Source organism: Phaenicophaeus curvirostris, chromosome 19 (assembly GCF_032191515.1).
Source record: "Phaenicophaeus curvirostris isolate KB17595 chromosome 19, BPBGC_Pcur_1.0, whole genome shotgun sequence".
Classification (NCBI taxonomy): Eukaryota; Metazoa; Chordata; class Aves; order Cuculiformes; family Cuculidae; genus Phaenicophaeus; species Phaenicophaeus curvirostris.
In genome coordinates, this window is record NC_091410.1 from 7,278,781 (window position 1) to 7,294,048 (window position 15,268).

Consider the following 15,268-nt stretch of genomic DNA (forward strand, 5'->3'; position numbering starts at 1 on the left):
TATTTGACACTACAGATCTATTCAGCATCTTTCATCTTATGCACTGACAGCTTCAATTGTCTGCTTAACATTTACCAGCTCCAGATATTACTCAGGAAAGAAGGAAAAACTGCATCTTGTGGGCTGAGCGCTACCAGGACAGAAGCATTGTCGGGAAAACTGCCTAAACACAATCGTGTTCCCATCCTCGTTGTCTGTTTAGGATTAATTGCTGATTCATTCTCACGTAAAGCGTCCAAGAAAAAACACCATATCATTAGGCAAATAACCTGACAATTATCTTTTCTGTCATCACACAATAAAATTTAACAGATATAATTATTCAATTACTTACAAATAAATGTTGAATGGGGAGAGCTTTAAGCAAGTCCTTACCTAAACTGCACAGAAGTAAAATGGGGTTACAGCATCTGCAAGTGCCCCGATCCAGGTGAGGAGAGAGCACGAGCTTCTCTAAACAGTTATGCCACATACATGCCAAGCATAGAAGCATAAAGAAGCCTACAGCCTAAAAAAAATAACTGCAACAAGTATCTAATGAAGCCTAGTTACAAACTTGTCCCAGATTTAACTACCAGACAAAGAAATTACTGTTATAAAATCACTGATTCATATAGTAAACTCTCCCACAGACTGCTTGTAACTCTTAAAAGTGTTATCGCTACTTTTAAAAGTACTTGCTCCTATTTTAAATTCGGAAATGCCTGCATTGAAAAATTCCAAATTACAGTTTTTAAAGAAAGTGAACTTAATTATTTCCTTCTAAAAGTACATGAGCGTTTTTAGATTCCAACAGAATCCCTGCCTGCCTCTCTCCTCTCAGCACAGTTGGTTGCTCAAAATAACAGGAGTTTCTGCTCAGTACATTAGATCTGTAGGTGTGACAGCCTAGTGAAGTATTTAGAAGTGAAAAATGCATAGCTGTGCTTTCTCCAAATCACTGAGTCTGAGGCTTTTCGGCTCCATCGCTTCTCCCTGCAGCCAGGAGAAGAGCAGGGATATCACGTCTGCTCTGCCTTCTCTCCTTCACTACTCACTCTCACTCAACCCATACTGCCAGGTCTGCTCTGGTCTCCTATGTTAGAGCACTCCAGGCACTTCTAGAAGGTTTCTAAATTGGCCTCTTACAAAAACTTCTCACCAAGAAGCCTCTGAGAACAATTTCAATCACATGAAGTATCTCTAGATAATCTATTTTACTTTTCTTGGCCTTGCTAAACATGGCATGTCTAATAGAGCTGTGGTCAAACCACATGAATGCCTGAGTTCTAGGCTTTGGACTTCAGACAGAGAAGAAATTCATCCTTACCTTAAGCAAATCACTGAAGTATAAACACAGGCTTAACTTCTGCTGCTCGTTTCCTATTCAAAAAATGGCCTTTAAACAAAATGACTTCATGATAGCACCTACAGTGTGTGACATTAACACTCACAAAGCTTAGGAGCCAAGAAATGAAACATCAATTGGTATTTTGTTTTACTTCACCCTTTACATCACCTTAATTTCATCAAATTGGAGCTGATCTTCCTCTGCTCCCTCTTTATGCCTTCAGCTTTGCTGCATATTTATCTATCAACACAAAATGGAATCATTAAACACCGCCTGTACGTGCAAGACGTAAAACAGTTATGTGCAGCAAGCACAGAAGTTGCACGCTACCCATGTCCATTGATATATAAGTATAAAAAGAGAAAAAAGCCTCTGAGGCCAATTCTTGACACCAACAGTGCTTGGCAGAGCTCTGTGGAGCGCTGTAACACGACATCTGCTTGCTTCCCTCATCCCCCAAAAACCCCTTAATCTTTCCAGTGGACCCGCTGCTGTAAAGTGACCGTTGCTACCCTCAGTAACGGATGCTCTCAACAAAACCGTGTATTTTGTATGAAGTAATTCACATAAGCAGCATATAAGGTGCAGGTCTGACCTGTGTTTCAAGGTACCAACTGCATTATAGGCCCAATTAAAATATTAGTTCATTTAATGCTACCATAAAGTCATCATCAAGCATCATAGGAATACAATAGTAGAGCCTGGAAGACAGTTCTCCTTCCATAGAAAACAAAACCGAAAGCAAAAGCAAATCTTCAAGGTTCTACAAGGAAAAGAGGAGCTATTGAGCTATTTTCTACATATTCTTGTCACAATTGCAACTGATCCTCCTTTTTCTACCATCTCTCTTTGCAATCACCTCACCAGTCCCAGGTACAGTTTGTGATTCGTACTGCAAGCCAGGAACTCAGCACAGCCAGTAGCGACACTGCAGCTGCCAACGCCGGCTCCGGTCATTCTTCTCGACAACTGACAGCTGCTTCTGAAGGGTTTTAAGATCATTCTCCACTTTCAGTTGTTACTGGTTTAACACCAAGACATGCTCCCGTTTTACTGACTGGAGCAAAACTAGAGCTAGGAATGCCGGATTATAATGACCTCGACTGAATCCAGAAATCTTACCTTTCACATCACTGCACCTTCAGTCGCTTCCCTCAGCCTTTACTAGCTAATTCCTCCAAACTGATTTTTTTAAAGAGTGCAATAAAATAAAGATATGACAAATTCCCACCGCTTAACTTGAAGTACTGCACTTATTCTCGTAACTACAGTATTTAAGAGCCATGTTATATCTAACCACTGCAATAAAGCTACGCTAACCTCAGTAAAAGCACACACAGACACCCTAAAGCCCATTCCTGCTCTGTGAGAAAGCTACATACGCACTCTGAAATGTATGCTTTTCTCTACCTGAACAGAAAACCTCATAGCTCAAGCTTTGAGCATGCACCGTTTTCCATTCTAAACGAAGAATAATCCAACTTCACAAGTTCCCAAGTAGCTCATGCTCTTAAATATTTTTACACTTCCAGGAACACACACTTCTGACAGCTATGAAAATATGCTAAGTTTGATATTCAAGTAAGAGTCACACTTCAATCCGCAATGCACAGGTTTCTTTTTGCACCATACAATATTTTCATCCACACAAAGTGATTGTGACCTTTCCTTCTACCCTGCCATAGTAAACAACTGGTGTGATGACCAAACTCCCTTTGAGTTGAGAAGTGCAGCAAAACTGACCTTAAAACCAGGAAATGTACACACAAACGCAACTGGTACTGAGATTTCATTCCAACTGCACCGTTTCATCTGTACTTTATCATAAGGTGAAGTCCGTGACCTGTTTGATGCTGCCAGTGCCCAAATTCCCACAACACTCTCAAGAATAATGAAATTTTAACTACTGTTTACACTGAAAAATTTAGTAGCAGCAGAAAGTACATCAATTTTATCACTGAAAAAGGAATGCCTTGATGTCTTAATCCTTCCGTATCTACTGAAGATCCCTAAAGAGGTCTCAGGCCAGCCAAGGGAAGTTAATGCTGAAAGGGGCATGGGTTTCTTGTTGAAGGACGTCGTTCTAAATATTGATCTACTTCTTCCACAGCATCTTGAACAGAGCTACCCCTGGCACAAAGGATGGCAAAAAAACGCCAATGAGTCAAGTTTGGAAACAGAATTTCCATATACATTTAAAAACAACAGATACTACTTTAGAACTGTTTCTTCATCCAAAAAATGTTTTCTTGTCAAAGCAGTATTTCACCCTAAGAATTCTCTTACTCGTGGTACAGTGAGTTTCTCGCAGCAGACGTAAGTCAAAAGACACAAATATACTTCTGAAGCCCGTCAGGGCACAAGAAAGATGTGTTCCTTAGTGCCACATTTGGTGATGAATTAGCCAAAGGTCTGTACATGCAAACTAACAACACAGTAGTGACTTATGCATGTCTGTTAAAAGGAAAAAAAAAATTCAAGTGCCTCTAGGTTAATAAATTATAATTACTTTAATAAATTATCATTCCTTCTTAAAGCCAGAGGTATTTGTTAATAATTAAACTAGGCAATGTTATAGACCATGCTACAAATTATGAGTATTTCACTCAAATATGAGAGAATCGGGACTTACAGACCTTTTACACAATCCACAACTGATGAATAAAGAGAAGTTACAAGTGCTTTAAATGAGGCTTCACTTCTAAAAAAACAGTTCTCCCCCTCCCCAGCCACCTGGCTCAGACTGATCCTTGAATGCCAAGTGCCACGAAAGCATCTGAAGCAGCAGCAGGACTTGCCCAGGCCGCACTCCCAAACACAGGAAATCCCACCTGGTTTTATTCTTAATTGTGGGGGGTTTGTGTTTTGAATTACTGCTTTGCTTTTCTTTCTTTCCCCTGATACTCTGCTGCATGAGTAACAATGCCTTTCTGTTCCCTACTGTAAAGCCTGACACTAACAAATTACTGCTCACGGAAAAAGGAATGTGCTCATTTTGGCAGAAGGCACCAGGTTCCCAAACTGCAGAATAGCTTTGAGAGAACAAGAAGTGCCAGGTTTCAGAACTGAAATGGCATTAGCAATATGGAGAAAGTAAATGAGCTGTCAAGCACTAAAACCACACCAGCCATTCCAACAGTCATCCCTAAAAAACCCTGAATCTCTACAATGAGAAGGATAAAAGCTTATCAACACATGGTTTTAAAAGTTGGGTTTGAGTGACAAGTACAAAGGATCAAAAGAAGCATAAAACAACACCAACAAAAAAAATCACAAAGAGAGATCGAGAGGGAAAAACACCGCTAAGGAACATTCTGAACATGAAAAACACATCAACTTGTACCAGCAGCACAAACACCCTGGGGTCATTCCCTTGTTCACATTCTCTCACAAGCCACATTTTATCAGCAAGAGGAAAACTAAGTGCAATTGCCTTCACATTGTGCTTCACCTTTAAAGCTCTTCTCCTTGGTTCACAGGGTGTTCGTAGTGATTTAGATTGCAGCATAGGTAGTGACCCGACACCCGTGTTAGAAAGAGGAGTTTGTCAGAAAGATGTAAGTGGCATTAAAGTGAACTCTCTGTTGTACACACATAGCACATTTGATCCTTCAAAGAAGGCCGTTCCCTACAAGCTCTGCATTGTGTTGTTCAAGAGGTGGACTGGACCAGCTCTGTGGCACCCACGCTGTCAACACAACCACCTGTGAAAGGGTATGACCAAAACCAGGTCCATTAAAAACCTTCCTGTGCTTCATCTGCTCTCCCTTCCCCTCCAAAAACGAGACAGAAAGCAAACACCTTGCAGCAAAGCCTGAAAATTAACCGCAAGGGGCTGAACGGAAGCAATTTCCCAGTTGCAGACTTTCTGAAGTTAAGGCAGGGCAAATTGCATGCAGCAACTGGACTGAGGGCCCCTGTACTGGGCCAGGAGGCAGCCATTCTCCCAGCCACCTAGGCTTCGATCATCATTTCTACAGCTATAAAAACACATTAATCTTAGAACTGCATCTGGAAATGAAATAGTTTAATGTGTTCCCTTTTAAAATACCAGTGGCAGCATTTTGCAAAAGATGATACTTCCAGTTTAAGGTTTATTTCCAACCACTAAAGCCAAAATAATCAAATGTACAATTCTTGATACCAAACCCAGAATGCAAACAATCTCAGGGTTTATTTAAGCCAGCATTACTGCTGGCGAGTGGATCACTAAGATTTGTAAGTTAAAAAAACCCACATCTATCCCCATTTGCAGGCAGCAATACTCAGAAGTCAGTTCTGCTTGGGGTAATAACTACCAGCAGACAATTCCTGAAGCTGTCTGTAAATGAGTAAATTTCCATCTATTCTCTCTTGGGGGAAAAAAACGGATGGAACACAGTAGGAATATGAAGATGTCCTTGATTTTTTTTTTTTCCTGCAAAAGTACACCTGGTCTTGCATCATAAAAACCTACTCTGCTGTAAGCTCAGTACTCACCTGCCAGGTACAGGAGTTGAGGCCACACTCTTTCTTCCCAGGCATAGTGTCCCAAAGGAATTCTCATTTCAAGTGATCCACTTATTAGAAAAATCTTAAACCAACAAAGGTGCTTCTTTATAATGTAACAGCCATCAGAATGCTCCTCCCTGTCAGGTCTACTGACAGCAGGTACAGATTTACAACTAAGTGACTGTGGTTCATTGTGTTCAACTCCACACCCAACCACAGCAGCTGTAGGGTATTAAGCCCCACTTTGAACAGCAATGGAATTTCAGGCCAGACAGTTCAAAATAAATTGCTTTACTTTGGATTTGCTGTAGCACACAGTCAGCTTTGCTCTTGATGCAGTAACCCTCTAAGCTATGGTAACTGGATTGCATTTCTAAGCCCTGCAGTTTCCAAGGAAGTCACTTGGTGTGGTGTAACTCCAGGTATCTCAAACTGCAGCCACAGTTTAACTTTTTTTAATCTTTAATTCTTATGTCATCAACCTGAAGAGAAAACACTACATTATTCCACGGTTACTGCTGACACAAAACACTCCCAGGACTTTTGCCAGCCTACCCGATGAACAAACAACACAGCCTGGTCTGCCTCAATGCAGCAAACCAAGCCTCTTACCTGCTCGAGGCTCTATTGTCTTGTTGGAACCTGCATCCATGAAGATGAACCGTCCACCTCCGAAGTCTTCAGTGTAGTCAGAGAGGTAGAGCAGGGAAGTGTAGTCAAAAGAGCCATAGGTCACCTAGGAGACAACATTAGAACAACATTACCAAAAAGTGCCAAACTCTGTTTTCATCTCTGCAGAGCACAGATAATGAGGCGCTGAGGGGCATGGTTTAGTGTCTGATAGGAATGGTTGGACTCGATGATCCGGTGGGTCTCTTCCAACCTGGTGATTCTATGATTCTATGATGAGTTTTTCCAATTTCCCAGTTTTCGTGTATTTAATACAGTGGCCTCTGAAAGCTAAGAGCATTCTTTCCTAGAAATTATTTTTATTACTCTATTCTATTCTGTTTAAACACACACTAAATACAAGACTAGCATGTTATGTATATTATTACAGTTTCCATAATTTAAGAAGTGCTTCTATATATTAATCATCCTCAGTTTACTAAACAGCTAGCAAAAAAATCATCATGTCAGAAGTCACACCTCTGCCTTGTACTGAAAACAGAGAAGTACTCAGACCTGTTAGATCTATTTACACTATTTAAAGATAAAATTTCATCATAATGAGACCCAAAAGCAGCCTTTGACTAATTATTCCCCCCATTATCTAACTGTGGTTATAGGCTTCAGGAAACCTCACCTTTTACGCTTTCACCAGCTACCAGCAGGTGCTCCATGGCAGCGGTGAGTCAGACCTTCCAAGTAAACACACATTTGTTGGAACTTCCACACTTCTCCATAGAGGTTTTGTTTAAAAACCTTCAAACATGACTTTCAAAGTCTCTTCTTCTTCCCAGCCTACAGACCAAACATCCCATTTTTAGGTATAACAAGGTGAATTTCCTTCCTTTTAAAGGATTATTTTTGCTTGATATGTATGTTGAAGATGGAGACAATAAATACTATATATTAACGCTCAGAGGGAAGCTATCTAAACATTTAACACTGAGTTTAGCCGATTTTGAAAATATTTCCCTTTCGTATCTACATGTCATCAACAATTAAAAATACACTTAAAATCACTGGCTATATTCTCCGGTTTCTTTGCAGTATATCACAACTCAAGTTCTGCATAACCCTGCCAAACAGTGAGATTTGCAGTACAGTAATACCACATAAGCACACAGCATTTGCAGTGTTTTGCCTGACCCAGTGACTGTTAGAGGTAGGTGCTCTTCTAAACTCAGAAGTTTTCTAAATATTTTCAGTTTTAAGTTACATTCATTAATGCCAGTTAGATTTTGGCTCAACAGCAGCTGTACGTATTATTCTGTAAGGGCAGTGACTGAAGAGAATAGAGCAGCACAGGGAAGACTTAGTTATTCTTACTCGTTTTATTATTTTGACTCTAAGGGATTAAAGGAAAAAAGCAAAAATCCAGTGATAACGCTGCACTACGTGTTCACATCACAGGAATGAGAGAAACGATCTGGTGATCCCCTTTTTCTCCATATCTACCCAAACCTTAGTAGCAACACAAGGTGATAAATGAGAATCCATGAGCACAGGGGACTGCAGCACCTCAAAGCAGCCACTCTACAGCCCTCCTTGGGCAATCAGCTTTGTAAAGCTACTTTCACCTTCATTGATTTGGTGATAAAACTTCCAGCCAGTTTCAGAGGTCTTCCAGCTAGCAAAAGCATTGGCAAGTGGAGAAGCTCATTCAACTGATACTTTCAAATATAATGCATTAAAATTGTCCTTACATGTTCTTATCTTCAGTGGTGCAGCAATCTCTGCCCCATCAGTGCGATCTCCATCCTCCCCAAGGTGGCTTTACTAACTCTGAACTTCTCAGAGCTCACTACAAACCATTTTAGTCTAACCAAGCACATCAGATTTCTATAGGTGACTAGTATCGGGAACTAAACATGCAATAGAAAATGGATTTTCTGCTCCTGTTCTTGTTCATTACTAACCCCAAGAAGGCAGTCAGGCCTAAGAAACACAATGCTGTGGCAACCAGGCACTAAAACATAGTCAGTTATTCAAAATGCTCAAAGTCCCCCATGTGTATTAAAAGTATTTATTACTCTGGTAATGATTTCCAGTGCCAGAAAGGTTAATAACTGAACCAGAGGTTCATACTATGTAAGAAAAGCTGTCACTAAAACAAGGTGATAAAGCCATAGAGGCACACTGCAACAAGTCAGATTTCTATAGCTCCTTAAGAATGATTGAACAGAAAAAATGCAGGCGTATCCATTCAGTCTGAGACTTCATACAGGCAGTAAGCTCTTTTTGAGCATCCTCTACCAAAACAAGTCAAAGACAGCTAATGTTAAATGGCAGATGCTCCAAATGGTATTTATATCATACATGTTTAAAGGCTGTTACTATAAATACAAGTAATAGTTAGAATTAAGATGGGGAGGAGCTCTTGATTAGGGAGTGCAGCGATGGGACAAGAGGGAATGGTTTTAAACTGAAAGAGGGGAGATCTTGATTATATATCAGGAAGAAATGTTTTACTGGGAGGACGGTGAGGCACCAACACAGGCTGCCCAGAGAAGTGGTGGCTGCCCCCTCCCTGGAGGTGTTTGAGGCCAGGTTGGATGGGGCTTTGAGCAGCCTGATCCAGTGGAAAGTATCCCTGCCTATGGCAGGGAGTTAGAACTTAGATGGCCTTTAAGGTCCCTTCCAACTCAAACCAACTCCATCATTCTATGAATTTGCCAGCCACATTTTACAGTGTGACATGCTTGGGTTTTTTAAGGGACACGTGTTTATACACAACTATATCTACAGGAATGTGCAACAGGCCTGCAGTTACTAAGAAAGATACTCAGGACAGCACCCTCTGCTTCCCATTGCAGAAGAAAATACAAACACATATGCAGTTTCCAAACAGCACAAGTCTAGCATGACGTCTTGCAGAAAGAAGAGTCAAAATTCTACCTACGTCTTTGTGCAGCTAGTCACAAAAATGGCCTTGACAGCTGCTTCCAATGGTTCTGCCTATTTAGTAGGCAGCATAAGACACCCAAGAGCACGTCTCTGAATCACAGGGAGTGCAGGTGAGCTGAGGTACCAAGTCTGAGCAAACAAGAATAACCTTCCTCAGATTTCAAAGACAGTGCTGTCCTAAGGCAGAAGCAAGATCTTTTGATGTGTTTCCCTGAATGTCTAACAAGATGAGGAGGAGAAAAACAAGAGTGAAAAGTCTGCCAGAATAGATAGCAGCTGCTATCAGCAACAGCCTCAACAGCCAGAGGAGAGAGGGACGGGGAGATGGAGATCATATCACAGGTAAAGAGACTTGAAGGTCTGACTGGCTCAGCTTAGAGAAAGAAAGGCTGAAAAGGAGTAAGACCCTAAAAATACATGGGGATGGCAGGAGGGAAAAAGCCAGCTACAAACTGATCATGAAGTTAGGCTAAAAAAAAACCCAAGACAATGTGCACTGAAGGCCTGGAATAGCCTTGATAGAAGAAATTCAATGAAAACAAACCAAAACTGGTATTACTGTGGAGCCTGGCAATCCTGTGAAGGATGACAAGTTCCTCACCCAGGCACAGGACTGCAGAAATCTTTAAGTCCCACACTGTTTCTATTAGAGAATATTATAAGAGTATACTGCTGTCAGAAGCAAGCATACAACAGCAATTCCATTATAAATGAGACATTTGACATTTGAAAGGCTCGGTTCCAAACAAATTCCATCCAAGATGAAAGTCCACATCTTAAGCCAACACTCCCTTTATTTGGTTTAGATGCTTATAAATTCAACAAGATTAAATGAGTCATTTGGGCAATTTCATGGTTTCTACTCCTAAGTAAATAAAAATCACATAAATTTTAGGGAAAAACCAAAGCCTCACACAGACACAACAGAACTGTGCTACCCCATTATGTAGTTAAAGTACTCCAAAGGAAGGATATTCATATTGAGAAACAGACAGTAATACAGGGTAAAAAGCAAGAGGGGTATTAATGCGTTCCAAGAAGCCTACATCTTTGAACAGTGTCAGACTTTGAAACAAAGAATGCGTCAGATTCATTCTTCAAAGGCTTCATTTTGGAGAGGGGCAGGGAAAAAAAAAAAACTGAAGTCTTCTAGGAGCCACCTTCAGCGTTTAATGATTATGCAGAAATACGTAAAGCAGTTTGTTTAATTCCAAGGGGAAAGCATAAATAATGATACAACACAAAGCATCCAAGAAACTGGCCAAATATTTAACGTGCTGAGTTTCTCTGATCTTTCTGCAACTCCCTGATATTTACACTTGTTTTGGAGGCCACATAAGAATGGTTCTGCTCTTAACTGGGAAGTCTTTGCTACTTCAGATCAAGAGCAACTCAGTTTTTTCTCTTGCTTTCAATTGCAGTCTGGAAGCAGTACATAAAACTTACTTTGTTGGCAAAATTAAAATACAAGGCAGGCCGATTGCGCTGAAGACAATCTGTGAAGCTCTGTGACCTGTCTATCCTGTTTAGCCTTCTCCAAAATATTTTCTGACCTGCCTGACCTCCTCTTTGAATTCAGTCTCCTGCATTGCCTCATCAGCTATAAAAACTTATTTTTTACCTCTTTTTAAGCACATAATATAAATGCAGATATACATGATCTACACTGATAGTACATTAAAATTATATGCAAATATATACTGTGCACATACTGTATGTAAACACTACATCCACAGACAGCTCTGCTCAAACTGCACGTAAGGGGAAGATACAAACCTTCTGACAGGCAAACATAGAGGAGAGAGGAATTAAGAGGCTTGTTTGTGCAGGAAGGAAAGGATTCAAATTAATCCTCTGGTGCCAATTCAAGCGAATGATGTACCAGGAGCGAAGGCAGCCAGCGTCTAGTAGTAATGACACATGATGACGTAACTTGGACTTTTCATGATGGACATCAGTTGAACAGGATCAAGGATCTGTCAAGCTCTGTCAAGCCCTATTTAAAGCATCATTAGACTGGTTCAAAATCTGGGTTTTTTTAATGTAAAGTGACTATAAAGCGATCTAATTATAACAGGAAACGTTTCTATCCCATCCGCCTCCTACTCACCTTGTCGACGTGTGGGTGCCAGTATTCGTCGTGTGTTGTCTTGGCTTCTGTGTTGTTTATTCTTGAGAAGAAAGTTGGCTTTGTCAGGTACATGGAAGCAGAGCTGATGCCAAAAGCCTGAGCAATCCTTTGTTGAATTCTCTGTCTCACATCACTGCAAAGAACACAACACAACATGCAAAGTGACACATCCCCTGCTTCTTCTGGATTCTCCTTCATCCACTGCTATTGCTTCTTCAGTGCTAAGAAATCATGGGGGGAAAACAAAACCATACCTTCTCTCTTATTTTGCCTTAAATAAAAGAGATCAACTACATCAGAAAAGAGAACACCCTGTGGTTGGGGCTTGTTGCTTTGTTGTTTTTTTAATTCTCGGCATAGCAACAAAAAAGAAACCATTTGTCTCCTGTGGCCTAGGTTTGAAAGTTTCTTTGTGTAAACAGTTATGTATTCCTGAAAAATTCCATGTGTATCTCACTGTCTATTAACTACTGAAAAGATTAAAGTCTTTCACATATAAATTTTTAATCCAAGGCAGATAACTAGAAAGTTGCATCTTCATGAAGCGTTGCCTCTGAAGAGACTTCGAATTTTTTTACACGATTTTAAACTAAATCACGAAGTCTCCAGCAACATGAAACTCAAGTATCCTGGACAGTTTATGTATTGGTGTCACAACTAGATTTTTCTCTAAAACGAATGCAAGATGACTTTCTCAACTATTTTCAAAGATTCAGTCAAACTGTTTCTACCTCAGCTATTTCTGTGGTTTTTGGGAGAAAAGACCAGGATTTTTGTTGTTTCAGATTATTAGGATGAGGGGCAGTGGCTATAAACTGGAGAGAGGCAGATTTAGACTAGACATAAGGAGGAATTTCTTCACCATGAGAGCGGTGAGGCACTGGAACAGGTTGCCCAGGGAAATCGTAGCATCCCTGGAGATGTTCAAGACCAGGTTGGATGGGGCTTGGAGCAACCTGATCCAGTGGGAGGTGTCCCTGCCCATGGCAGAGGTTGGAACTGGTCCCCTCCAACCCAAACTGTTCTATGAGTTTGAAACTAGAAGACTAATAATTATGCATCCATTCCTATACAGAACTGCATATATAGCAGCATCAGTCTTTCAGAAGAGATGTCACTGCATGCAAGGCTAGAACGAGGCCATCTAGAAGTGCCAGCCTTAGTTCGGCCAATGCCACTTGAGAAGAGATTTGTGATGAATCAGAAATAACACTGGCAAATCCCCTTAGTAAACATCTACAGCCTGTATTTCACTTCAAAGATATAAAAAACAGCAAAGAACAGAATAACACAATGGGACAGAAACCCCGATGTTTTCATTTTAAGACATAATCTTTTATGCTTCTTAAAATCTTTATACTGTCTTCTCCCAATTTTAAACACATTCATAGCTACTGTATTAAGTCTTCCTTTTCTTCCTTCCTTCCTAACTGCTTCAAAAGCAGCACACAAACAAGACACACTGAGCAAACACACTTGCGTGCATTGAACACGTGAGTAGTTTTGCATTGTAGCACTGAACTTCAGTACAATTTTCAAGAAAGTTTTCCCCACATATTTCTCTAAGGAACTTATACAGTGACTGAAAAGAAGTGACAGAGCTAAAACCAGACTTGCAGTGTTAGGCTGTGAAAGTCACCTCTTAAAAACTGTTTGCAGAAGTGCTAAAAAAATGCAAAATATTCATGCTGTTCACATCCTGTCCCTCACCAAAAATAAAAATATCACATACAGACTTGATTTTTAACCTCTCACACTTGACATTTTTAGGGGTCTAAGCTTTAGGGGTCAATTCAAGCTATTGTACAACAAGTAAAATATCAAAACCGCTAAATGAAGTTAGAACCAAGATCTCTAGGTATTTACAAGGCTGCATAAACTGAGGTTTCAAGCTGAGTGGCAAAGCTCGTAAAACTCGTATCAGGAAAGGATCTACAGGTCCTTCATTTTATGGCTGTGGGATCCTGATCCTTCCAACTGTTTTGTTTCCAAGAAACAGGACTTCAGCAGAGGCTGCCTTATGTTTCTCAAAAAGCAGTAAATGTAATTACTCATTTCACTTCATCATGAATTGAGGGCAGCTGGCACTTCGAACCACCCAGCCCAAGAATTAATAGCCTAACCCACAAATCCTAAAGCAGCATATTCCCTGGCCCTGGCAGCGGGTGGCCACTTGAATCAGCCAGCTGGAATATATCTGCTCCAAAGTAGTGAGGCCACAGTCTTGACATAACTCTAAATCTTCAGTAGTTGTATTGCTCTCTAAGCAGTAATGCTTCCTCTTTCAGGCTGATTCCTTTTCCACTTTTAAAGATTTCTACTAAGTTATGCCGTCTGGTGTTCATAAAGCTCCGTTAAAGCTTCTCTTCGAGACTTACATCCAATAGCTTTGGGCAAGACTGCATGTTTTACAAGCCAAGCAGGAAGAGAAGCCCTACTCAACTCTCCTCAACAGACAACAACAGCAATCAAAAATCTACCTGGTTTGGACCAGCCAGTGGGCTATCAAAAGACAAGGGAAATAAACTCAATAGTTTAAGTTTGCTGCAAAGAGAAAACAAGGATAATTTTTCAAAAAGCAACTTTGATTTCTCCTGTTTATAAATCAAGTAGGCAGCAGAAGCGGCGAATAGGAAGACAGAGCAACGAAACGGTAGAGGTGACAGGTCTAAAAGCGTGATATTAGGTGCAATCCTGGTCTCATGGAAGCAGCTGCCTTCAGCTGACCCAGGGAGCCGAGTTTTGGTTGAGTAAGCATCCTGCTGGCCTCATTTCCCTGTGTACTACTAGCTTCAAGTACTACATTTAATCACACAGCTTCTTTAAGCACACGAGGTGACAAGAGGTGCCAGCCTTGCATTTCTTCAGTTGACTTGTGTGCTGCTGCTGCTCCCCTGTGAGCTGTCATGCTACAGATCACAGCATCACTCAAAGACTCGATCGAGACAGTTATTGCACATGAATTTTATGCACATGAATAATTTGCTGTTCAATAAGTATCAAAGAGCCTCACTGATTGTAACAGATCTTGGATCAGGTTCCTAAAATGGGTATTTACCCACTCCCTTACAACGTGCTAACACATAATATAGACATACCATGATGTCACATGTCCAAGGAGCAAGTCTATTGCAAATCTTCCTTCAAGAGGTCACCAGGCAAAAGAATACTGACTATTGGCATCAGAGCTCAATGAGCAAGAGGGGTTAACTTGTCTAGAATCCTATAAAGCACATATGGGAGCACATGCATCTGTGTACTTCAGCTTGTACTGTCCCCAGTGTATGCCAAATACAGCATGTACCCATCCTCAAAAACAGTATAAAAATCACATTTTAGCCTATAAAAACAGTCTGCTTTCCACTGACCTGGGCATTTCAATATTTATCAATACCATGACCACAAGTTTTTCTGTCCATTCCCTTCCCTGCTACTCCAGATGCAGCCTATTTAGGGTTCTGGTAAAATACTTAAGGACAAGCACATTGTACTTCACGTATAAATCATGTGACAAGTCAAATTTTAGCTTAGAAAGTGCTATCAAAGAGGAAACAAGTGAGCCTAATTGTGGTTACCTTGAGTATCATACAGCAAAAGCCACGTGGTTCCCTCACCCACTTCTTATATGCACACAGAAGCAATAAAAGCCTCATGCAGAAGTCTCCCCTCCCTTCTTGACCCTGGCCCACTTATTCTTTGCACTCTTTCTTCATGTTCCCCATACATCAAAAACTGTTGAGAGA

The 15,268-nt window shown here is 40.7% G+C and overlaps 1 protein-coding gene across 1 annotated transcript in view; it reads right to left on the reverse strand.

The window, feature by feature from the left end:
* Positions 1-15,268, reverse strand: part of OGFOD3 (2-oxoglutarate and iron dependent oxygenase domain containing 3) — a 42,471-nt gene that overhangs the window by 8,536 nt on the left and 18,667 nt on the right. The window contains exons 7-8 of the mRNA XM_069872914.1: positions 11,505-11,658; positions 6,434-6,557 (exon numbers count right to left, since the gene is read on the reverse strand). Of these exons, the coding sequence (XP_069729015.1) occupies positions 6,434-6,557; positions 11,505-11,658 (278 nt within the window). The remainder of the gene's footprint in view (positions 1-6,433; positions 6,558-11,504; positions 11,659-15,268) is intronic.